Genomic DNA, 27230 nt, shown 5'->3' on the forward strand with positions numbered 1-27230 from the left:
GCAAATTCATCTGGAAAAATAAAAAAACCTAGAATAGCAAAAAATATTCTCAACAATAAAAGAACCTCTGTTTGGAATCACCATGCCTGACATTAAGGTGTACTACAGAGCAATTGTGACAAAAACTACATGGTACTGGTACAATGACAGACAGGTACATCAATGGAATAGAATTGAAGAGCCAGAAATGAATCCACATACCTATGGTCACTCGATCTTTGACAAGGGAGCTAAAACCATCCAGTGGAAAAAAGACAGCATTTCCACAAATGGTGCTGGCACAACTGGTGGTTGTAGAAGAATATTAATTGATCTATTGTTTTCTCCTTCTACAAAGCTCAAATCTAAGTGGATCAAAAACCTCTACATAAGACCAGAGACATGAAATTAACAGAGGAGAAAGTGGGGAAAAGCCTCGAATATGGGCACAGAGGAAAAATTCCTAAACCGAACAGCAATGGCTTGTGCTGTAAGATCAAGAATTGACAAGTGGAACCTCATAAAATTGCAAAGCTTGTGTAAGGCAAAAGACACTGTCAATAAGACAAAATGACCACCAACAGATTGGGAAAGGATTTTTACCAAACCTAAAACTGATAGGGGACTAATATCCTATTTATACAAAGAGCTCAAGAAGCTGGACTCCAGAAATTTAAATAACCCCATTAAAAATGGGGTGCAGACCTAAAGAAAGAATTCTCAATTGAGGAATACCAAAAGGCTGAGAAGCATCTGAAAAAATGTTCAACATTCTTAATCATCAGGGAAATGCAAATCAAAACAACCTTGAGATTCTACCTCACACCAGTCAGAATGGCTAAGATCAAAAATTCAGTTGACATCAGATGCTGGCATGGATGTGGACAAGGAGGAACACTCCACTACTGCTTGTGGGATTGCAAGCTTGTACATCCACTCTGGAAGTCAGTCTTGGCTTCCTCAGAAAATTTGAAGATTGCCAGAAGATCCTGTGTACTGACTAGTTTTGTGTCAACCTGACACAGCTGGATTTATCAAAGAGAAAGGAGCTTCAGTTGAGGACATGCCTCTATGAGATACAACTGTAAGGCATTTTCTCAATTAGTGATCTAGGGGGAAGGCACCTTGTGGTTGGGACCATCTTTGGGCTGGTAGTCTTGGTTCTATAAGAGAGCAGGCTGAGCAAGCTTGGGGAAGCAAGCCAGTAAAGAATATCCCTCTATGGCTTCTGCATCAGCTCCTGCTTCCTGACCTGTTTGAGTTCCAGTCCTGACTTACTTAGTGATAAATAGCAGTATGGAATTGTAAGCTGAATAAACCCTTTCCTCCCCAACTTGCTTCTTGGTCATGATGTTTGTGCAGGAATAGAAACCCTGACTAAGACAAATTGGTACCAGAGGTAGGGTATTCCTGTGACAACCTGAGCATGTTTTTGGGAGGAATGTGGAAGGACTTTGGAACTTTGGGCTTGAAGTTCCATTCGTTGTTAAGAGCTTTGTCAGACGTTGTTAGGAGCTTGGAAGATAAAGTTGAGAACAGTGCAGAAAAATGGAGGCCAGCTTTGAAATTTCAGAGGGAAAATTAGTCTTTAAGGGCCACTGATATTTTGGATTGGGAAGATTCTGTGGTTCTGGTTAGCTGGGGCTGAAGAATCAGCTGTGNTTAACAAGATACCAGAACTACTAAAGTAAAACCTTTGCATGACTGGGACTATTGATGCTGGTTAGCTGGAGCTAAGAAACTAGTGGTGATTAAGAAGAGACCAGCATCATTGAGGTGACACCTTCTGGGAAGTGTTTTCTCAAAGTACAAAGAGGCTGTGTTCCAAAGATAGCCAAGGTTGTACTCCTGCTGCAGTGGGATTTGGTAATGTGTAAGGAATACCCAGGTGGTACTGGTTTTGAAGGCATGAAGAGGGCACTCAGAGCAGCTGAAGCTCGGCACTGTGAGAGGCCATGGAAGGCCATTGATGAGGGTGCAGCTTCAGTTGCAATTGATGGTCTAGGACTGAAGGGGTCATGCGGTGTTTTGGAGATGCCAGTACCGTGAGATGACCACCAAGAACAGTAGCAGTGGAGTACAGGCATCTGGAGCCTAGAAAAGTGACCCAAGCCCTTGGAGGAGTCCAGAAGTTCGTGAGTTGGTTCCCAGACATTGGGTGGTTGGAGATTGATTTTTGCTTTTGATTGTGACTGTGCCCTGATATTTTCTCTCTTGAAGGAAGAAACTATTTTAGTGGAGCCCACAGTTAAGAGACTTTTAATTGTAAAAAGACTTTGGATTTTAAAAGAGATGAATATTTTAAAGAGATTGAAAATTTAAGAACATGTAAAGACTGTGGGACATTTAAAGTTATTTAGACCTTGGGGATGAATAAGAATATAAGGGTTGAGGCTTTCTAGTAATGTGTTTGTGTGTCAAGTTGACAAGGGGTCAATTGTACTGGCTAGTTTTGTGTCAACCTGACACAGCTGGAGTCATCAGAGAGAAAGGAGCTTCAGTTGAGGAAATGCCTCTATTCGATGCAACTGTAAGGCATTTTCTCAATTAGTGATCTAGGAGGAAAGGCCCCTTGTGTGTGGGACCATCTTTGGGCTTATAGTCTTGGTTCTATAAGAGAGCAAGCTGAGCAAGCCAGGGGAAGCAATCCAGTAAAGAACATCACTCTATGGCCTCTGCATCAGCTCCTGCTTCCTGACCTGTTTGAGTTCCATTCCTGACTTCCTTGGTGATAAACAGCAGTATGGAATTGCATTGAGGTAACCCAATCACAAAAGAAGTCATTAGATATGCACTCACTGATAAGTGGATATTATCCCAGACACATAGAACACACAAGATACAATTCGCAAAACACAAGAAAATCAAGAGGAGGGAAGACGAATCTGTGGACACTTCATCCCTCCTTAGAATAGGGAACAAAATAACCATGAAAGGAGTTACAGAGACAAAGTTTGGAGCTATGATGAAAGGATGGACTATCCAGAGACTACCCCACCCTGGGATCCATCCCATAATCAGTTACCAAACCCAGACACTATTGCATATGCCACAAAGATTTTGCTGAAGGGACCCTGTTATAGCTGTCTCTTATGAGGCTATGCCAGTGCTTGGCAAATACAGAAGTGGATTCTCACAGTCATTTATAAGATGGAACACAGGGCCACCAATGGAGAAGCTAGAGAAAGCACCCAAGGAGCTAAAGGTGTCTGCAACCCTATAGGTGGAATAACAATATGAACTATCCAGTACCCCCAGAGCTTGTATCTCTAGCTGCATATGTAGCAGACGATGGCCTTGTTGGCCATCGCTGGGAAGAGAATCCCCTTGATAATGAAAACTTTATATGCCCCAGTACAGGGGAATGCCAGGGCCAAGAAGCAGGAATAGGCCGGTAGGGGAGCAGGACGGCGGGGGAGGGAGGTATAGGGAACTTTCGGGATAGCATTTGAAATGTTTATAAAAAGTATCTAATAAATAAAACAAAGGAAGAAAAAAACGAAGAACATTGCATAACTTTACATTTGACAGGCAAAATGGTTGATATCTAGAAAATTCAATTTAGTTGAAGAATCATGTGAACTATATTTTAAAGTAAAGTTTTGCTCCTGTGGTGTATTTTATCCCTGTCGTGAGTAAGTGTATTCACCCCTGGCCTAAACAAAACAATGTAGCACTTAGGAGCAAAGACTATGATAAGAATGCTTGCACTGGAAGCCAAGGTAGAGAACATTTCCATAGCCACCATGACCTTCCCAGAGGTGCTGTGGTAGACAGGGAGAAACATGACCCATACACTGCAGAACACAAGCATGCTGAAAGCCAGGGACTTAGATTCATTAAATCTGTCAGGCAGTCTCCTGGACAAGAAAGCCAAGAGGTAACTCCCAAAGGCCATGACTCCCAGGTAAGCCAGAGTGCAGTAGAAGTAAATATGTGAGCCCTTGCTGCAAAGAATGATGATGTGTCCATGTTCAGAGTGATAATCCTTGTCAATAAATGGAGGAGATGTTCCCAGCCATATACCAGAGAGAAGTACTTGTATCAGGGTGCAAACTGGAATGACAAATTTAGGGACCTGTGATGTCAGCAACCATCTTATCTTTCTTCCTGGAGCAGTAATCTTGAAGGCCATAACTACAGTGATGGTTTTGGCCAACACAGTGGATAGGGCCACAGTGAACAGAAGTCCAAACATGTACTGTTGCATTATACANGTTGCTGTATTTGGAAGGCCAATGAAGAGCAATGGACAGAGGAAACAGAGGGTGAGAGTGATGAGCAGTATGTAACTGAGAGATCTATTATTGGCCTTTATAATTGGAGTGCCTCTGTGGTCTACAAATACCCAAATAACAAGAGCTGTGAGTGTTGAGAATCCAATGGACAGAAGTGTGATTCCCTTCCCCAGGGGATCATCATAGGACAGAAATGTTACTCTTTTCTTCAGGCAGTGTCTCTTCTCTCCATTTGCATAATGAGTTTCTGGACAGTGCACACACTGATCCAAACCTGGTAGAAATGAAGTTGGTTATGAATCCATGGTCAAGTTTTCCCTTTAACCTAATATATTTTAGAGTTCAAACTCATTGCATTGTTATTACAACCATGTTCCATTGTCACTTTTTGTATAGAGAAACATGTATTCTAAAGTGAATAATCCTACAAGTTAAGGTTTACACTCCTTTCAAAAAAAAAAAAAAAACCTGAGGAAATGCCCCTTCTGGAGATATGGGTGTTTTTCACATTACCCATTATGAATATATCACTGAGCAAACACTGAAGGAACTGAAGATATGATAAGGAGGTAAGAACTCAGTCTGAATACACTGGGGTGTGATTTAGCCTGCCCTGTCTCTCAACCTGATTTGTTAAGTAGCTCATGGTCACCACCTCAAAAATCACAACAGTGCAGTGAGGCTGTCCAGCCCACAGCAATCACTAAACATGATGTGGGCAAGAGGCTGGCCTACAATCCAGTCCTTGAAAACATTTTTAATGTTGGTTTTCTTTTATTCAATAATATTGGTTGTATCAAACAGACAATGAAAATATGCAGAAAACCATATTACTAAAGCCCATTTATTTTACTGTATATTGAACTGTTCTTATTTTTTAACTTTTATTTTTATTAGATATTTTCTTCATTTTTCTTTCAAATGCTATCCCCAAAATCCCCTATATCCTCCCCCTGCCCTGCTCTCCAACCCACCGACTCCCACTTTCTGTCCCTAGCATACAACTGTACTGGGGCACACGATCTTCACAAGACCAAGGGCCTCTCCTCCCATCGATGGCCAACTGGGCCATCCTCTGCTACATATCCAATTAGAGACACAATTCTGGGGAGTACTGGTTAGTTCATATTGTTATTCTTCCTATGGGGTTGCAGACCCCTTTAGCTCCTTGGGTACTTTCTCTAGTTCCTTCATTAGGGGCCCTGTGTTCTATCCAATAGGTGATTGTGAGCATACACTTCTGTATTTGTCAGGCACTGGCATAGCCTCAGAAAAGAGTGCTATATCAGGGTCCTGTCAGCAAAATCTTTTTGGAATATGCAATAATGTCTGGGTTTGGTGGCTGATTATGGGATGGATTCCCAGGTGGGGCATTCTCTGGATGGTCCTTCCTTCTGTCTGAGCTCCCATCTTTGTCTCTGTAACTCCTTTCATAGGTATTTTGTTCCCCATTCTAAGAAAGAACGAAGTATCCACACTTTGGTCTTCCTTTTTCTTCAGTTTCATGTGTTTTGCAAATTTTAACTTGTGTATTGTAAGTTTCTGGTCTAATATCTGCTTATCAATGAGTGTATAGCATGTGTGTTCTTTTGTGATTGGGTTACCTCAGTGGCCTTTCTCTACACAAAGGATAAAGAGGATGAGAAAGAAATCAGGGAAAGAACACCCTTCACAATAGTCACAAATAATATAAAATACCTTGGTGTGACTCTAACTAAGGAAGTGAAAGATCTGTATAATAAGAACTTCAAGTCTCTGAAGAAAGAAATTGAAGATCTCAGAAGATGGAAAGATCTACCATGCTCATTGATTGCCAGGATCAATACAGTAAAAATGGTATCTTGACAAAAGCAATCTACAGACTCAAGGCAATCTCCATCAAAATTCCAACTCAATTCTTCACTGAGTTAGAAAGGGCAATTTACAAATACATCTGAAGTAATAATAATAATAAAAAAAACATAGAATAGCAAAAACTCTTCTCAACAATAAAAGAACCTTTGGTGGAATCACCATACCTGACCTCAAGCTGTATTCCAGAGCAATTGTGATAAAAACTGCATGGTACTGGTACAGTGACAGAGAGGTAGATCCATAGAATTAAATTGAAGACCCAGAAATGAACCTACAAACCTATGGTCACTTCATCTTTGACAAGGGAGATAAAACCATCCAGTGGAAAAAAGACAGCATTTCCACAGATGGTGCTGGCACAATTGGCGGTTATCATGTACAAGAATGCGAATTGATCCAGTCTTACCTCTTTGTACAAAGCTCAAGTCTAAGTGGATTAAGGAACTCCACATAAAACCAGAGTCCCTGAAACTTATAGAGAAGAAANTGGGGAAAAGTCTCAAAGATATGGGCACAGGGGAAAAATTCCTGAACACAACAGCAATGGCTTGTGCTATAAGATTGAGAATCGACAAATGGGCATTATAAAACTGCAAAGCTTCTGAAAGGCAAAAGACACTGTCAATAAGACAAATGGCCAACAACAGATTGGGAAATGATCTTTACTATTCCTAAATCAGATAGGGGACTAATATCTAATACACATAAGTACTCAAGAAGATTTACTCCAAAAAAAATCAAATAACCTTATTAAAAAAAATGGGTGCAGAGCTAAAAAAAAAGTATTCTCAACTGAGGAATAACAAATGGTTGAGAAGCACCTGAAAAAAAATGTTCAAACATCCTTAATCATTGGAGAAATGTAAATCAAAACAACCCTGAGATTCCACCTCACACCAGTCAGAATGGCTAAGATCAACAATTCAGGTGACAGCAGATGTTGGCTAGGATGTGGAACAGTCCACCATTGGTGGGATTGCAATCTGGCACAACCACTCTTGAAATCAGTGTGATGGTTCCTCAGAAAATTGGAGATAGTACTATAGGAAGATCCAGCAATAACTCTCCTGGGCATAGACACAGAAGGTGTTCTAGCTTGTAATAAGGGCACATGCTCCACTACGGTCATAGCAGCCTTCTTTATAAAGACAGAAGCTGGAAAGTACCCAGATGCCCCTCAACAGAAGAATGGATACAGAAACTGTGGTACATTTAAACAATGGAATACTACTCAGCAATTAAAAACAATGAATTTATGAAATTCTTAGGCAAATGGATGGATATGGAGGGTATTTTTTTCTTAACCTTTTATTTATATTTTGTAATATAGTTGAAACTTACATTTAGATTTTGAGAATAGAAAATTATACTGCAGAAAATAATTTACTTCTTATACCAATTCACAAACAAAATGTTTCTTAATTTCCAACTGTGTGAATTCAATTTTCAAGAAATATTGTTCATTGAATTTATTGTATAAAATCATGGTAGTCTTAGATGTATGAAATGTTTTCTTTTCATGTGATCTTGATTGGATACCAGTGAATAATTGTTTAAAATATTTCTTGTCTTTTCCACCCCTCTCATTTTTGTTAACAGGCAAATCTCACAGATGTTATTGTTCATATGTGGATGTTAGAGAAAACTTATTGGGACTTAACTCTCTAATCATTTATGTGTTCTTTGATGATATTCAGGTTAGTATGGGGGATGTAAACTCCTTTATATATTGAAAGAATTTTTCGGCTATTAGTTCTTGGAAGTTTTGATAAACTTCGTGAAAGTTTTTTATTAAAACACCTCATAGTAATAAAATTTATGTTTTCTTTGTTCCTCCAGGAGAGATTTTAAGAACTAAATCTCTGTGAATCAAACTTAGAGGAAGAAAAATATATGACTTATTTTATGACATGTATAACTTTCCACAATTTGTAAATGTTTCATTTCAAGAATGATTTTGTTTAATTTTTTTCCTAAATTATATATAGAGAATAACTATTTAAATCCCTTTTCCCTCTACTCTCTATTTGTGTATGTTTCTTATGCTTTTTAAAACTCTTCTGTCACAATAGTTAACATTTTCTCAATGTCTTTATTTCTGCTAATATCACATTCATATAAATGTATGCTTGTCTGATTTTAGATCATTTTTGCTACTATGTTATGTTAGCTTATAATACGTTTCATATAAACAATATCCATTCATTAATGGTGCCTGATTTGTAACACAAAACATTTTACTTTGTTTACAACTTATATTTTGTCTTGAAATATAGGTTTTGTATATTTCCCTATATTTTTAAGTAATGTTTTTAACTTTTGAATATTCAACACTGTATTTTTAAATCAATACAATCTGAGTTAGTGATATATGTAGATAAATTCTTCATTCTACTCTATCAAACCAAATGTACATATCACTGAAATGTCTAATCCTTAGTCTATAATAGAAGAATTTTGAGGTGACATTTGATGTGCTCCTTCTACAATTACATTAAATTCATAAATGAAATGNCTATGTCTTCAATCTGCATAGAGGAACTATAATCAAATGAACAGTCAGGTAGGTAGTTTTTATGTTTTATCTATATATGTTCCAGAGGAATGATTTATTTATAATGTGTTTATAGTGAAATAATGGGAATTAATAGGTGAGAAAATATAATTATCCTGCTTTCCAGACCACACTTCCATTCTCCTACCACCTGTCTGCCTACCTTCATCAGACCTGTTGATCCAGAACCATAAAAGTACAATGAAAACACCAAACCAAAGAATGATAGGAAACAACAAAAGTCAAGGACCATAGAACACCCCTATCCTACAACTTCAAGTCCTGCATAACCTAACACAACCAAACCACAATGTCCTGAAATCCAATCTTATAAAGACGATAGATTCAACTAAGAGGGAAATAAATAAATGGCTTAAAGAAGTAAGGGAAAACAAATATAGGCCTTTCGAGAGGAAACAATTAAATCCCTTAAAGAATCTACAATTAACCAGGGGAATAAATAAATGTNTTCAAGACATGATAGTGGAAATAGGAGCAATAAAAAAATACAAAGTGAGGTATAACTGGAGATGGAAAACCCAGGGAAGAGAATCAGAACAACAGATGCATGAATCACGAACACAGAAAGGATGGAGGAGAGCATCTCAGGCAAACAATAAAACAAATTAGTGCATCAGTAGAAGAAAATATTTATTGTAAGATATTTCTGAAATAAAATATCCAGAAAATTTGGGTTACAATGAAAACACCAAACCAAGGAATGATAGGAATAGAAGTTAAAGAGTCTCAGCTCCAAGGATGAGGAATTTTTTCAAGAAAATATTAGTAGAACATATTCACACATTAAAGAGAGAAATTCCTATAAATATATAATATGCTTGCAGAACACAAAGTATATTGGAACAGAAAAGAAAGTCTTGTCTCAACAAAATAACCAAAATATGGAATTTAGAGAACAAAAAAGAATATTAAAAGCAGCAAGGGAAAAAGACCAAGTAACATACAAATGCAGAAACCACTAGAAATTTGCCTTTTGATAGAGACCCTAAACACTGAAGGGCCTTGACAAATATCTTAAAACTATAGAAACACACATGCCAATCTAAGGTACTACACCAAAAAAATTCTCAACAAATATAGATGGAGAAAACAATGATATTTCAAGAAAACTCTGAATTTAACACTATCTATCCACAAATCGAGTCCTACAAAAAAAAACAAAAACAAAACAAACAAACAAACAAACAAAAACAAAAAACAAATACTAATTGAAGGAGAACTCCAACAGAAAGAGGATAACTACTTTCAAGAAAACACAGGAAATAAATACTTCCATACCAGAAAAAGAGAATTAAATACACACAATAAAACATACACACTAACATAACAAGCATCAAAATAACAGGGGTAAACAATAACTGGCCGTTAATGTCTCTCACCAGCAATGGACTCAATTTTCCAATAAAAAAGAACCAGGCGAACAGAACAATGCAAAAATAGGAACCAACCTTTTGCTGCAAAAATGATACACAGCTCAGCAATGCAGATAGCTATTACCTCAGAGTAAATGCTATAATTTTGTTTTGGGCCACAGGAACCTAGAAGCAAGTTGAAATAACTATTCTTATATGTATTAAAATAGACTTTCAACTAGAATTAAACAAAGCAAATGGGAAAGAACACTACATACTCATTAAAGAAAAACCCACTAAAATGTTATCTCAATTCTCAACATGTATGTTCCTAATTCAAGGGCACCCATGTTTGTAAAAGAATCATTCCTAAAGTTGGAAACACACATCAAACTCCACATATTAAAAGTGGTTGATGCTATACCCCAGTCTCACCAATTGACATGTTGTTTATTAAAAAATAAATAGAGAAATAAGAAAACTGGCAGAGAGTATGAATCAAATGGGCCTAAAAGTCATCTAGATAATATTATACACAAACACAAAAGTATATACCATTTTCTCATCACTCAAGTCTTCTTCCAAAATTTAGCATCCTTCACAGATATAAGAATATTGAAATAACACCATTTCCTCTATGTGGCAACTGTATAGGAAATCTGGACTTCAACACCAACAGAAACACCAGAAAGTGGACAAACTCACGGATATTGAACAAGCCTCTACTCAATGATCTCTGCTTCAGGGAAGAAAGACAGAAAGAAATTTTAAAAATTCAATAAATATAAAGGTACAACATATGCAAATTCTTGGGAAACAGTAAAAATAATTCTCAGGGCAAAGTCCACTACATTGAGTATGTCCATAAAGAAATTTATTTGAAATTTTTCATATGAACAATTAAAATGTACATTTAGAAGGTTGAGAAAAAAGAAGAAAACACAGTTAAGAGGAGTTAGGGAAGAAAATAATCCAATTTCAATAATTTGAAATGCAAAAATTAGGAAAAACTGGACCAATGTAGCCAAGAATTAACTCTTAGAGAAAATCAACAAGATAGACCTACCCTTGCCAAACTAACTAAAATATCTGGAGATGTTATCAAAATAAATAAAATCCAAAAAGAAAAGAGAGAGAAAACAAGAGAAAAAAAAAGGACAAATAAAGCACTGGATCTTTCTTCAAAGCCCGTAATCTACAAAACTGGAAAATCTTAAAAATAGGATGGTTTTCTAAACAAGTATCACAAGTAACAAAGGTTAAATTAAGAACAGGAAACCTACAGAAATATACCTAAAACCCTAAGAAAAGAGATGCAATCATGAAATATCTCTTGACCAAAGATATCCAGACTCAGATATTTTTATTGCTGAATTCTTCCAGACTTTAAAGAAGAGATAATAGCAATACTCCACAAATTACTCCACACAATAGAAGCAGAGGAACACTGTGGAACTTATTCTATGTGGCTTCCATTATACTGATACCCCAATTACACAAAGACTCAACACAGAGAATTTTAGTTCTATTTCCCTTATGGATATTGAGGAAGAAATGAACACACACACACACACAGATACACAGACACTCACACACACACACATATATATATACACACATATATATCTACATCTATATCTATCTATGTATATATATATATATGTATGTATGTATATGTATGTATGTATGTATATATATATATATATACATATATAAATAAGTACCTCACAAACCAAATGCAAGTACACATCAAAAGCATCTTAAGTAATAAATTAATAAACCTCATATTAAGGATACAGACATAGTTAAATACAGGAAAACCCATTTGTGTAATTCACTATAAAAATAAAATTAAAAAAATCTCATGGTCATCCCATTAGATGCAGAAAAATAACTTTAACAAAATTTGACACCAATTCTTTTTAAAAGTCTTGGAGCAATCAGGGATACAAGGCATATATCTCAATGNTATAAAACCAACATACAGCAAACCAACAGCCAACATCAAATTACATGGAAAGAAACTTAGGCAATTCCACTAAAATCAGGGACAAGGCAAGGCTACTCATTCTTGTTAATCTATTCAATACAGGTTGAAGCTCTGGCTTGAGCTATCAGAGAACTAAAAGAGATCAAGTCGATGCAAATTGGAACGAAAGAAGTCAAAGGATTGCTATTCACAGATGATATAATAAATACAAATAACCCTAAAAATTCTACCAGAGAACACCTTCAGCAAAGTGGCTAGATTCAAAATTAACTAAAAATAAAAAAAAAAATAGTCTTCCTTTGTACCAATGATAAATTGAGAAAGAAATAAGGGAATTAAAACACTTTACAATATTTACAAATAATATAAATGTCTTCATGTACCTCTAACCATGCAATTTAAACACCTATATAACAAGACGTTGAAATCATTGTAGAAAAAAATTAAGGAAGATATCAGAATATGGAGAGATCTCCAATGCTCTTGAAATGGTAGGGTTAACATAATGTACATGGCTATCTTACCAAAACCAATCTACATATTTAGTGTGATTCTCATAAATATTCCCATATAATTCATTACATACCTTGAAATAGCAATTCTTAACTTCATATGGGAAAAAATGACAAAGAAACAAACAAACAAATAACCCAACATTGCTATAAAAAGCCTAAACTATAATTAAACTTTTGGAGGTACACACATCCCAGAACTCTAGGTATATTGTCAAGTAATAGTAATAAAATCTGCATGGTAATAGTCTAGGAATAAATGGGTTGATCCATGGCATCAATTTTCAAATATTGCCACATACCTATAGACACAAAACCATAGAATGGGAAAAAGAACGCATCTTAAAGAATTAGTGCTGAATTAATGGGATGTCTGCATATAGAAGAATTAAGAGAGATCTTTATCTATCTTCCTACACAAAACTTCAAGTGAAGTGGACTAAAGATCTTAACATAAAGACAAATAAAATAAATCTAGTAGAAGAATACTGAGGAATAGCCTGTAATGCATTGGTACTAGAGACAACTTCCTGTACAGAAGAGCAATGGATCAGGCTCTAAAATAAAGAATTCATAAATGGTAACTAATGAAACTAAAAACCTTCTATTAGGCAAGAACACTCTGGAAATCAATTTGCTGGATTATCAGAAAAGTGGCAATATTTCTTTCTGCCTCAAGATCCAGCTCTATCACTTCTGATCATAAATCCAAAGATGGCACATTATTCCACAGTGACACTGGTTCAACTATGTTTATATCAGTTTTCTTCCTAATAACCAGAAACTGGATAAAACGTAGATATCCCTTAACTGAAGAATGGATAGATAAAGAGTAATTGGTATGCCTACAGAACGGAGTACCATTTAGCCATTAAAAACAAAGACATCATGAATTTTGCAAGGAAATTGATGGAACTTGAGACTATCATCCAGAGACTGGTAACCCCAAAGCATTATCATGGTATGTTCACAATTATACGTGGATATTAGGCATAAGTACAGGATACACACAATACACACTAAAGACCCAAAGCTAAACTAAACATAGCATCCAAGTGAGGGTACTTGATTTTCACTTAGAAGGTAGAATATAATAGTTATAGGAGGCAGATGGAATGAGGAATCTGGGTGGCAGAGGGGATAAGGAGGTGACTTGGAGTGTTCCCGGTCAAGTGTACAGAGAAACACAGAAGAGGGATAGAATGTCAGGAGTGAGAATAGAAATCCATAGTGTGACGTATAGGACGGCAAGCATTTTGAGGATATGCTAAACATCTGGGATATGGGAGCCCCCAGCAATCATAGGGGGTAACCTTAGCTTAGAGTCATAATAGTGGTTCTTTGGAACCTGAAAAGTGTACCTCCTTTAGCCAGGAAGCCCCGATTGAAGCAATAGGGAAACCAACTCACACACACAATTTTTGGCTCCAAATTCATCCTTTCTACAAGAGATGTAGAAATAGGGGTTGGGCTAGAGACTGAGGGTAGGGAGAACCAATATTCCCAATAGAACCAATAAAGACATAGGCCGCACTTCAGTTTCATCCCATTGGAAAATACCAATCCCTGAAATTATTTATGCTAGTCTGTCCTGATGACTGAACCAGATGCAGACACTCTCAGACAAAACCTGCCCCTCCCTACATATGGAGCAGATGAGCAGCAAAGAAATGAAAAGATAGCTACTTATATAGTGCTTGATTTTCTGTCAAATGTTTTTATAACTTGGCTACCTTCTCTGGCATCAGTAGAAGAGGACTTGATTAGTGATGGAGACAAATAATATGCCAGGTTAGAAGGTAGCCAATGGTGAGGGATCCTGCCTCTGATTGGAGAATGAGAATGTGGATAGGAGAGGGACTTTCTGAGGATGAGAACAGGAGGTGAGGCATGGATTGGGATGTAGAATAAATAATAAAAACAAAATTATCATGCCCCTGTCAGAAATGAGATATGTTTAATACAATGTACATATAGAAAATGGAATTTATTTCACAAAAAATAATGAAAGAATCATCAACAAATAGCTTCTTTTTCACATCAATATTATTAACTGCAAGTTCCTTCTACTTATGTTACTATTCAACCTGGAGTGGCACAATGTTTATTCTACACATGATGATTGCAGTCACCTTGTGACTATCTCATGCTTGTTCTTATTTTGACATAGTTTAACATTTTCCCCAAATTTTCTGGAACTAATCATTCTTCCTTTCGTGTCTTGATGTATAAATACAGGTGTGTGCAGTGTTCAGTAGATCTTGGCATATTCACTCCAACAATATTACCTGCGCCCATCTACCAGTGCATCAAAAGGTGGTCATGTGCCAAGTTCTTGTTTTAAGGAATGTCACATGACTTTCTACACATTTATATTTGTTTCCAGTAGTTCTAATGAGAACATACATACACTATTGATATTTGGGTGTCAATGAGTTAATGAGTAACACAACATATTATAAACTTTGAGGACACCCTCACTGTTGAGTTAATTACAATAATATTTTCAAATGGTACAGAACTATAGTTTCAACTTCATTAGTAGATATGGAAAATTTAAATATATAAAATAATTACACTTCTTGAAAAATGTGAATTAATTTATAAAATTCTATACAAAATAGGTATTCAGTTTTTTAATTGCATCCCTTACATCTCTGACTGTCTGTCTTTCACCCTCTTCACAATAACTTAATTTCTTTGTCTAACTTATTGTTTCAGATGTATTAACTGGGTTGAAGAAAAACTGGCAATGAAATGTTGTAATTAAATTAATTTAGAAACTTTCTTATGCCATAAAACAGATCAAACACAGAAATTGCAACTGGGAAAATGAAATCGTTTTCTGGGTCCACTGTCTGAAATAAGACAATGATGGCACTAATATAGCAAAGCTAAATTATTCACATTTAAATGTAATGCAAGTGTCTCTAAAGTATGCTTTCAAGATTACTTTTTTGTTGTTTGTTTTGTTTTGGTTTGGTTAATTTTTTTTCTTTTTGTTTTTTTTGGAGACAGTGTTTCTCTGTGTAGTCCTGGCTTTGATGAAACTCACTCTGTACATCAGGTTGGCCTCAAACTCAGTAATCCGTCTGCCTCTGCCTCCCAAGTTCTGGGAATAAAGGCATCTGCCACCACCACCTGGCCAAGATTACAAAGACTTAATACTCAGAATATTATTGATTAAATTCTATGGTGAATTTGCACATTTGTCTCTGATGTGAAGAAGTGAATTCTTGATACCGCAATGCTTACAATGACTTAAAAAGGTGAATCATTCCTATGTGTTATTTTAATAGAACATACAGGTAAAAGATTCAGTTGTTAAACTGAAGTAACATAATGGCCATGTGGTTCTCTTGTCCAATTTTTTCCTTTACTTAGGTATGTGAGAGCACTGTAGAAAGAATGGAAAATCCTCTGAGAAACGTGTCCTTCACCTGTTTCATTGGAAATCTCACTCTCTGAGCAAGGAGTGCAGTCAAAGCAACAGGTAGGCTTGCTCTCTAGGACAACTTTCCTGAATCCAGGATTGCAGCTCTCACTGCACACAGAGTGAGGAGTCTGAAAAATATTTAATACAAGATACAAAACACTTAGCTCTTAATTAGTGCACAAGTAAAGTACGTATTTTATAATAAAGAAAGTATATTAATTAAAATGTATATCTAAATATGTTGATTTTTTGCGGTTTTACTCCATTGGCCATTGAATGAAAGTGGAAATGACCTTTGGTCAGCAGCAGCCATCACTTTCCTTTCCTGAATTTAATGAAATCTGTCCAGTGTCCTAAAATCAGCACTGCCATAATCCTCTGCCTTAGGGAACTTCACCCTCACATTGTGATGTGACAAAGAAAATTTCTCTATCCTCATATTAATTTTATTGCCTTCATGTTGCCAACAATACAGTTAAGTATAAAAGGGAGATACTTTGTTCTTTGTCAAAGGCTTGAAATCAAAGGCCATCTGAAAACTGACTGTGATTGTGTGAGCTAAGTGTCTTAGTTAGGGGTTCTATTGTGATAAAAGAGCATGACCAAAGCAAATTGTAGACAGAAAGGTTTATCATCAGTTGAAATAAGNACTGGAGTTGAAGCAGAAAATTTGAGAAATTAGTGGAAATGGAGAACGCCCACTATTTCTGTTTACTGTCATGCTAATAGTGTCTTTCTCATTTTAGATTCTTAAACAACTTAGGACCACCTGCCACTACCCTTATGTTTTACATGCCATTTGTGTTGTTAGTTAATTTTGCATTAATCAATATTTTATTCTATTTATATATCAAATGCTGCCCCTCCTGGGTCACTCCCAAAGAGTTCCCCCTTCCCTTTTCTGCTGGAAGGGCGTGTAACCATTATATATCCTGCCACCCTAGCACACCAAGTTTCACCAGGATTAAACTCATCCTCTTCCACTCTGGCCAAAGAAGGCAGCTCATTTGTGGAATGAATTCTCCAGAGAGTTATCAGCTTAAGAACCGCCACCACTACAGCTTTTGGGGAACTCACATGGATATTGAGCTGCACATATGCTACATATATTGGGGGTGGGTGAGGTTAAGTCCAACCCATGTACACTCTTTGATTTGTGACTGAATCTGTGAGACTCCCCAAGTGTCGAGTATATATCACGTTTGGTCTTCCCGTGTAGTTCTTAAACATTTCTGGTCTCCAATATTTTCATAATTGTCTTGTAACTCTTTCCAGTGTTAGGNTGTGAGTCTCTTCATTTGTTTCAGTTACCTGCTTTCTCTGGAAGGACAGTTATGCTAGGTCATTTTTTTGCAAGCATAAAAAGATATCATTATTTGTGTCAGGGATTGATACTTGCCCCTGGAATGGTTCTCAAGTTGGGCCAGTTATTGGTTGGTCATTCTCTCAGTCTCTGCAACATCTCTGCATTTCTTGTAGCTAGGACTGTTTTGGGGTCAAAAATTTGGTAGCAATGTTTTTGTTCTTATTCCTCCAGTCCTGGAAATGCTTGGCTATTGGAGGTGTCCTCTTCAAGTTCCATAAATGCAGTGCTATTGGTCTTAGCTATCATCACATCCACTAAGTACTGTTGGTCTTCCTAGTGTCATGTCTCTGACTCTTCCTTGACATTTCCCCAACTCCTGCACTCCTGGCAGGTACAGGTCACCTTTCATTCTCCTGACTATCCAAATATCTTTTCTGACTCTTCTAAGACTGATAACACTATTCTCTACCATGTTATCTATCACAGAAAGTTACCTCCCTCCATCTAGCTCTTATGACTATTTTATACCCCTTCTAAATGAGATTCAAGTATCCTCGATTTGGCCTCTCTTCTTTTTCTGGATTACCTCATTGAGGATGACATTTCCTAGTTCCATCCAAGTTCTTGGAAATTTTAATGTCTTTTTATAGCTGCATATTTTATAGCTGCGTATTATAACATTGAGTGAATGAATCATATTTTCTTTATGCTTTTTTAATATTTTGGTTGAGGGACATCTGGTTGTTTTTAGTTATGGCTATAATGAATTAGGCTACTATAAACATAGTGGAGCACATGTCCTAATATGGTGGAGCAGTACATCTGTATCTTCATGTAGTACTATTTCCAGGTTTCTGAGCAACTACCAGATTGCTTTCCTATGTGTATGCACAAGTTTGCAATCTCAACAGCAATGGACTAGTGTTCCCATGTCTCTATGTCGTCATTAACAGAAGCTATCTTTGCAGTTTTTATCTTGGCAATTTTGTTTGTATCAGACTGATTCTCAGGGTCATTTTTATTTACATGTCCCTGATCACTAAGATTGTTGAACATATCTTTAACAACTTCTAATATATTTGAGACTCCTCCTTTGAAAATTCTCTGTGTAGCTTTTTATCACATTTTTAATTGGGTTATTCACTTTTTAAGTTTTAGAGTCTAAATTCTTGAGTACCTTATTATTTGGAATATTAGACCACTATTGGATGTAGGATTAGAGAAGACCTTTTTCTGATTACCAGCTCCCATGTTTGTCCTTTTGATACTGTTCTAGCCTTAATGGAAGCTTTCCAGGCTCACGAGGTCCCACATATTAATTGTTCCATGATCCACCCAGGATATTGTCTTCTGCACCAATTGGTTCAAGGATATTCACCAATTTCTTTTCAAATTGATTCAGTGTATCTGGTATCATGGTGAGTTCTTTGACCCACTTCGACTTGAGTGTTTTGAGGAGTGATGAATATGGATCTATTTGCATTGTTCTACAAAGCAGATATCCAGTTTGACCAGAATCATTTGCTGAAGATATTTTCTTTTTTCATTGTATGTTTTTTTTTTTTAACATTTTGTCAAAAGTCAAGTGTCTATAAGTGTACTTCTGGGAATGGATTTCATTCCACTNATTAACTACCTTGTTTCTATACCAGTATCATGCAGTTTTTATACCATTGCTCTGTAGTTCAACTTGAGACCAAGGATGGTAATTCCTCCAGAGATTATTNTATTGGTAAGGTTCATTTTTGTGTCCTGGCTTGTTGTTCTTCCATATGAATTTGATAATTGCTCTTTCAAAGTCTGTAGATGTTTGTGTGGAACTTTTGATAGGAATTGCATTGTATTTTTATATTGCTTTGTTACATATGTGGAAATTAGATAACAGTGAAAAATATAGTTTATTGTCACTAGGTTAATCCAACTAATTTATGATTATGGAAGGTCTTTCTATCTTCTGAAATCTTTAGTTTCTTTATTCAGGGACTTGAGGTTATTTTCTTTCACATCCTTTGATTTGCTTGGGTATTGATGTGGACCATAATAGCAATCAAGGGTCATTAGTTTCAGAAAGATAATATTTACTTATAATAGAGACCTACCCACCTCTGGTTCAATTAATCCTATATTCAGATATAGACAATTGTTCCTCAGCAGTGTGAGCAGATGTACCCAATTTCACTAATAGTGAAAGACCTCTTGGCTATTCTAAAGAGTGTTGTTTCACTAATATCTTTTTCTGTTTTTTTTTTTTTTTCATAAATTAGGGGAAAAATCCACTCTCATTATAATGATCCCTCATGTGTAAGCCCCTTTAAAGTACAATACTTGACAGGTTTTGCTTGATGAAAGGGGGTTGGAAATATTATTCCTACTTAGATTCCTCTTGTCCGGTTATTGCAATTTATGCTATTTTGAAAATAAATTTACCGATGACTAAGGAAGTCAATATAAATATCCTGATATCTCGTTTATTACAATGTCCTCAGAAAGGACTAATTGATATCCTTTTTTTAAAATGATAAGATGAATAGATAATTGGAAAATATGTAAAACATATCCACTAGAATAAGTCATAAGTAAAATCTTAAGACTGATAGTTTTTGGTGTATTGATGTGGTCAATAATACCAACCAAGAGTCATTACATCCAGAAACATATAATATTTACTTATATTAGAAAAACACTCACCTCTGTAAATCCTATAGGCCAATTAATCATATATTCAGACATTGACAATTGTTCCCCTTTGGGAGCACTGGGAACAAATGTACCCACTTTCACTAATAGTGAAAGACCTGTTGGGAAATTCCAAATGTTGGTAATNTCATACTCTGGATCTGCCTTCCTTTTCCAGTCCAGAACCACGTAGTCCCCAACAGAATTTCTCACTTGAATCTTCTTCAGAAAAGGGTGAAGCTAAAACATTTATGAAATCCTGTCATGATATTGCAGTTATATAATTATAACTGTATTACAAATAAGAAGTTATGTCCTGACTGTAAATGTATTGTGTATGTAATATATCATGTTAATGCTGTTTTAATTAATTACCTATAGGGTTGAACAAAGGAAAGCTTAGGAGAATATAAATATTATTTTTTGTAAATTTCATTTTGTATAGAATATAATTTGTCAAGCAGTGCCAAAAAAATGAAAGATTAGGCAGAAAACAAGTTTCACCTTTCTTTTTTTTATTATAAAAAAAGATTTTAAGTTCGTCATTTCTATCACAATAATCTAATGGAATAAGATATAATTCTAAAGAATCTGTACAATAATGGGAATGGAGTCTACTTTGCTCCATTATTTTTTAATTGTTTTATGTTCTGACATAATACTGAAAATGATCAAGGACTATATAGTAAACAATTCTCAACTTCTCTGAAAACTAAATATCTCCTTATATTTTCTGAAAATCTCATAGCGTCAATATTTAAGATGATGTAATTTGAGTTTGGTGGATAATCAGGAGTGATTGACAGCAAAAAAAATCTAATGGCATCACAGAATATTAGACAAATTTTGTGTAAAGTCAACATGAATACTTGATTTTCATTGTTTTGTATACAGACTGTTTAGATAAAAAATCAGACATTAATAAACAACAATATAGAATATAATAGCAGTTTGCAACTCAGACAGGGTAGTCGAACATGAATTTTTAGCCTAGATCTACATATTTTGATATCTTCTATTGAATCGGGAGGGGCACAGTTGACCTGTATGTTTAACTACATTAGAGAGTATTTATAGTTCTTAAGAATAAAATAGCACACAAATTCTCTGGGATCTGAAGATGACAAAACCTCATGACACATACATCTCAAGCCAACTGTACCAGGGCACCTCTAGTAGACCCTACAGGCAGGCTTTTTGGGTTTTAGATAATTCCAGATGCAGTAAAGTTGACAACTGTGAATACCCACTACTACTAACTATGGGTCAGAATGAAGAAAAACAACTTAATCTTGTTTATCTATAGTAATGTATTCTCTAATCAATATTTTCATTTTCTTTACCCTCTAATCACCTTTCGTCTGACAATTATCATTTTACTTCCTAAATCCCCTCGATAAGGTGGATATAGATAATTATTTTTCTATTATCCATATTATTTTAAGTTTAGTTATTCAATTCCATCCTGATTACAGCTCTTCATTCCAGGCTATCCCTCAGACAACCCATATCCCTTTTGCCCATTACCTTCTTCTCTGAGATGGTGGAGCCTTCTCTGCATATTACCCACCTTGAGACATCAAACCTCTTAAGGGCTAGGTACATCATTAAAAACGGGGGTTTTACTTCTGAGAAATTGCAAAGAGAAATATCCATATTTTCCTCTACCAAAATAAGAATTATTCTGTTAAAGGCAATCTTACACAGGTGCACTCATCATGTTTATAGACATATAAGTACAGTGATATCTAGGCACTGAAATATATGCTACCACTTGTAGATTACTGAATGGAAAAAATAATCTAGCATAACTAGTTTGAGAGATTTTAAAGCATGTGATGTCATATTGGGGAGTTTAAAATACAAGGAATTTCCCATTACCTGCCAGGGGAATAACTGAGTCTTTTCAATATTTGCCTGTGGTTGAATTTGTATTTGACTAAGGGTCTCCTCCTGCAGACTGTGGGCCACTGCATACACAGCATTATACACATTGTAACTCTCTTCAGTCATGGCCATTGTAAAAATATTCCCTGGCAACAATTCCAAAGAGGCATTCTGCAGACAATTTTTAAATATTTTACATTCAGAAGGCAAAAATGAGCATTTGAAATACCAGTACCACAATATATGAAGAAAAATATCTTCTGGGTACTTGGTGGGAGTGGCTTCTTGCATAAACTTTTTGAAACCAGCAATCTCCTCATAATGATGTGAAAAAATGAGAGCCCCATGGGATAATTCTAACATATTATATAGTTCCAAATTTGGGCAAAACCATTTTGTATTCATAACCCAAACTTTTTTCATGTTGGACTTTCTATGTGTACTTTCTATTAAAGTTAATAAAATAGAAGTGGGTCCGTAAATTACAATCACATCTGCTGTTGATGATTCTAGAATGTAGATATAATTTTGGGATAGCAAACGAAGTAGGGTTTCCCCCAGATATAATACTGTTTGCACAAAAGCTATGCAGATTCCAGTTTTGTCTAGCTCCTTTCTAAAGTCTGATAGAAACTGAGCACCTCTGTGGTCATCTGAGATGAGGAGTCCCACCCAGTTCCAGTTGAAATGAAGCATCAAAGAGGCAATACCAGACAACAGAGCTGTGTCTTTGGGGGCCACCTGGTAGAGAGATTGAAACTGGTTTCTACCAATCTGAACAGGATCAAAAGGCCCAAAAGTAAGCTGAAAGAAATACAGAATGTTAAAATGGAGAACAAGAATTGCCATTCAAAATGTCTTAGTCTTAAAAGACAAAATGAAATCACAAAACTTTCCACATTGCTGTTGATCACCAAAGGAATTCAGTACTGGAACTCAAGCAGGTCGGGAATCAGGAGCTGATGCAAAGGCTGAGGAGGGATGTTACTGGCTTGCTTCCCCTGGCTTGCTCAAGTTGCTTTCTTATAGAACCAAAGACTACCAGCCCAGGGATGGCACTGCCCACAATGGGCCCTCCCCTCTTGATCACTAATTGAGAAAATGCATTGCAGCAGGATCTCATGGAGTTATTTTCTAAAGTGAAGCTACTTTCTTTGTAATAACTCCAGCCTGGGTCAAGTTGATACAAAACCAACCAGTACACTATATTTAAAAGTAAAAACAAAAACAAAAACAAAACAATGTGTCTTTGTCTTTGTAGATGATAATTTAACTTAATCAAAATCTGTACCTTTCATTTTGTAAACAGCTCAATTCAGAGAAAAGCAACCTGACTACCCATCACTCACATCACTTGCACTCACCTGAGGAAATTTGTAAAGATCCAACATCGTCCAAATTGTTTCAGATGTTTTCCATGATACTCCAGTAAGTGTAGCAGCTGATTTGTTTTCTTTTCTACAGGTATAATTAGGGATCAATTTACTCAAACCCGTGAGCCAAGAGAATACAGTCCTAAAAATGTTNCTTCCAATAGCTGGCAGATTATAAATCTCAAGTCCAAGAGAGGTGTTTGGTAAAATATGGGAGTTCAAGTTGATCTCATTGATGGCAAATAACATGGCCAAAACAAGTTGATAGTTTCGTGCATTTATCCTGCAGAGAAGTATTACAGCATTCATGTGAGGAACTCATAATAATTATACATACATGCCTACCATCTCAGGTGGGTACGTGGCTGTTGGGTTGTCAGAACCACTCAAGCATATTATGCTTTCTGGCATGATGTATTATCCCACAAAAGACTTCTTAATAAAACACTGAAAAGTATAGGTATGATGGCAAGTCTCTATGTAGGGGTACTTTGTGTGACATTTTTTCATTATCTTATTTTTATTGACTGCAAAACTTGTTGAGAGCAAAGTTCTATCTTATTTGTCAGTTCATGGAATTGCTATTTCTATAGCTCATCACTGGTCTAATATTTTGTGAACATACATCCTTCCTCACTTCTCTTTTGGATGTAATATATATATATATATATATATATATATATATATATATATATATATCCACCACTAATATCTAAGCAGAAAGTGGGATAGCAAGACTTCCAGGATATATAGGGATTCTTCAAAGCAGAAAGCAAAGGGGAGAGATTTTCTAGCAGGACACCAACATTAGTGGTTGGATGTGAAGATGAGGAGAGAAGTAGAGCTCTCTATATCGAGGACATAGTGCCAGGGTTGGAATTAGTGAGTTTGAAATCTGTCTGGTAATCTGCTCAGCTAAAACTCCTAAGCTTCAAAATATGAAAAAGTGTCTATGTTGTTGTTTATACCACCAGCCCATACAAGCGTCCCACTACATTCCTACAATATTATCATAAAGAAGCAGAAGCAGGCATATCTGTAAATTCCAAAGCAGTTTGTACTATATTTTGGGATCTCGACAGCACTGGATATACAATGATCCTACCACAAAGAAAACGAAAGAGTAGAATAAATCCACTGTAAAGTCTCAAATATCCTTAGAAATTGTTAAGTTTCATCCACTCTGGGGCAGTGCCTAGTGCAGACCTTGGGTGTCAACTCTTTAACCAGTCTCCACACACAGTGGAAGATCCACTCTCAGATGCTCTAACACACCCAGGATCATTGGATCAGAGGTGCATAAAACATAACATTTGTCCCAACATAGGATGTAACTGGGACCAGCAGGACCAGGCCACTAAGGAACCACACCCAATCCCTCTGACGGGCTCCTATCAGTCTAAGCTGGTGCCCTGAACAGACGTTGGTCCTCATCTCCACAGCCAGTCCCAAAACACGCAGAAGAAGCTCCACTATCAGGAACTCTGATACCAAGGATCTCAGGATCCCAGAATCTCAGAATGACATTATTATTTATTTCCAGTTGACAAAAGACAGTGTTTTCAACAAATGGTGCTGGCCCAACTGGTGGTTAACATGTAGAAGAATATGAATTGATCCATTCCTATCTCCATGTACTAAGGTCATATGTAAGTGGATCAAGGAAATCCACATAAAACCAGAGACACTGAAACTTATAGAGGAGAAAGTGGAGAAAAGCCTGGAATAGGTCACAGGGGAAAAATTCCTGAATAGAACAGCAATGGCTTGTGCTGTAAGATCGAGAATTGACAAATGGGACCTCATAAAATTGCAAAGCTTCTGTAAGGCAACGGACACTGTCAACAATACAAAAAGGCCACCAACAGATTGGGAAAGGATCTTTACCAATCCTAAATCAGATAGGTTACTAATATCCAATATATATAATGAACTCAAGAAGGTTGACTCCAGAAAGTCAAATAACTCCATTAAAATGGGGCTCAGAGCTAAACAAAGAATTCTCACCTGAGGAATACTGAATGGCTTAGAAGCACCTAAAAAATGTTCAGCATCCTTGATAATCAGGGAAATTCAAATCAAAATAACCCTGAGATTCCACCTCACACCAGTAAGAATGGCTATGATTAAAAATTCAGGTGACAGCAGATGCTGGTGAGGATGTGGAGAAAGAGGAACACTTCTCCATTGTTGGTGGGATTGCAAGCTTCTACAACCATTCTGGAAATCAATCTGGCAGTTCCTCAGAAAATTGGACATACTACTACAGGAGGATCCCTAAATACCTCTCCTGGGCATATATCCAGAAGATGTTCCAACTGGTAAGAAGGACATATGCTCTACTATGTTCATAGAAGCCTTATTTATAATAGCTAGAAGCTGGAAAGAACCCAGATGCCCCTCAACAGAGTAATGGATACAGAAAATATGGTACATTTACACGGTGGAGTACTACTCAGCTATTAAAAAGAATGAATTTATGAATTTCCTAGGCAAATGGATGGATCTGGAGGACATCATCCTGAGTGAGGTAACCCAATCACAAAAGAACTCACATGATATGTATTCACTGATACGTGGATATTAGCCCAGATACTTAGAATACCCAAGATATAAAATACAATTTTTGAAACACATGAAACTCAAGAAGAACAAAGACCAAAGTGTGGACACTTTGCCCCTTCTTAGAATTTGGAGCTCTTACAGTCCACGCCAGCACCGGGGTTCCTTGCCCTGCCTGCTGAGTCTCCGGTCAACCGCAAGGTCCCCCACAGGACCCCCACAGGATCTTAAGATCTCTGGTGAGTGGAACACAACTTCTGCCAGGAGGCAGGTTCGAACACCAGATATCTGGGCACCTTCCCTGCAAGAGGAGAGCTTGTCTGCAGAGAGTACTCTGACCACTGAAACTAAGGAGAGAGCTAGTTTCACAGGTCTGCTGATAGAGGCTAACATAATCACCTGAGGAACAAACTCTAACTAGAGACAACTATAAGAACTAGCTCCAGAAATTATCAGATGTCAAAAGGCAAACATAAGAATCCTACTAACAGAAATCAAGTCCACTCACCATCATCAGAATTCAGCACTCCCACCCCACCTAGTCCTGGGCACCCCAACACACCTGAAAAGTTAGACCCGGATTTAAAAGCATATCTCAAGATGATGGTAGAGGACATCAAGAAGGACTTTAATAAATCACTTAAAGAAATACAGGAGAAGACAGCTAAACAGGTAGAAGAACTTAAAGTGGAAAAACAAAAATGCCTTAAAGAATTGCAAGAAAACATGACCAAACAAGAGATGGAATTGAATAAAACCATCCAAGACCTAAAAGGGAAAGTAGACACAATAAAGAAAACCCAAAGTGAGGCAACAATGGAGATACAAACCCTAGGAAAGAAATCTGGACCCATAGATGTGAGCATCAGCAACAGAATACAAGAGATGGAAGAGAGAATCTCAGGTGCAGAAGATTCCATAGAGAACATCGGCACAACAATCAAAGAAAATACAAAAGGCAAAAAGATCCTAACTCCAAACATCTTTGAAATCCAGGACACAATGAGAACCTACAGATAATAGGAGTAGATGAGAATGAAGATTTTCAACTTAAAGGGTCAGCAAATATCTTCAACAGAATTATAGAAGAAAACTTCCCAAACCTAAAGAATGACATGCCCATGAACATACAAGAAGCCTACAGAACTCCAAATAGACTGGACCAGAAAACAAATTCCTCCTGACACATAATAATCAGAACAACAAATGCACTAAATAAAGACAGAATATTAAAAGCAGAAAGTCAAACTCTCAATTAACATAGATGGAGAAACCAAAGTAATCCACGACAACATCAAATTCACACATTATCTTTCCATGAATCCAGCCCTTCAAAGGATAAGAATAGAAAAAAACCAATACAAGGACGGAAATCACGCCCTAGAAAAAGAGCAAGAAAGTAATCCCTCAACACTCCAAAAAGACAACAGCCACAAGAACAAAATACCAACTCTAACAACAAAAAATAAAAGGAAGCAACAATTACTTTT

General features: G+C 36.5%; 1 protein-coding gene across 1 annotated transcript; it reads right to left on the minus strand.

The window, feature by feature from the left end:
• Positions 1-3568: 3568 nt before the first annotated feature.
• LOC110287993 (vomeronasal type-2 receptor 116-like) lies at positions 3569-23455 on the minus strand. The gene is made up of 5 exons (XM_021154461.1): positions 23170-23455; positions 21800-22609; positions 19931-20158; positions 15941-16064; positions 3569-4491 (listed from the first exon to the last, which is right to left on the minus strand). Exons 1-5 carry the CDS (start codon positions 23425-23427, stop codon positions 3569-3571), a joined length of 2343 nt encoding a protein of 780 aa, XP_021010120.1. The 5' UTR covers positions 23428-23455.
• Between the last annotated feature and the right edge of the window lie 3775 nt (positions 23456-27230).

This window comes from Mus caroli, unplaced genomic scaffold, assembly GCF_900094665.2.
Source record: "Mus caroli unplaced genomic scaffold, CAROLI_EIJ_v1.1 scaffold_16253_1, whole genome shotgun sequence".
Classification (NCBI taxonomy): domain Eukaryota; kingdom Metazoa; phylum Chordata; class Mammalia; order Rodentia; family Muridae; genus Mus; species Mus caroli.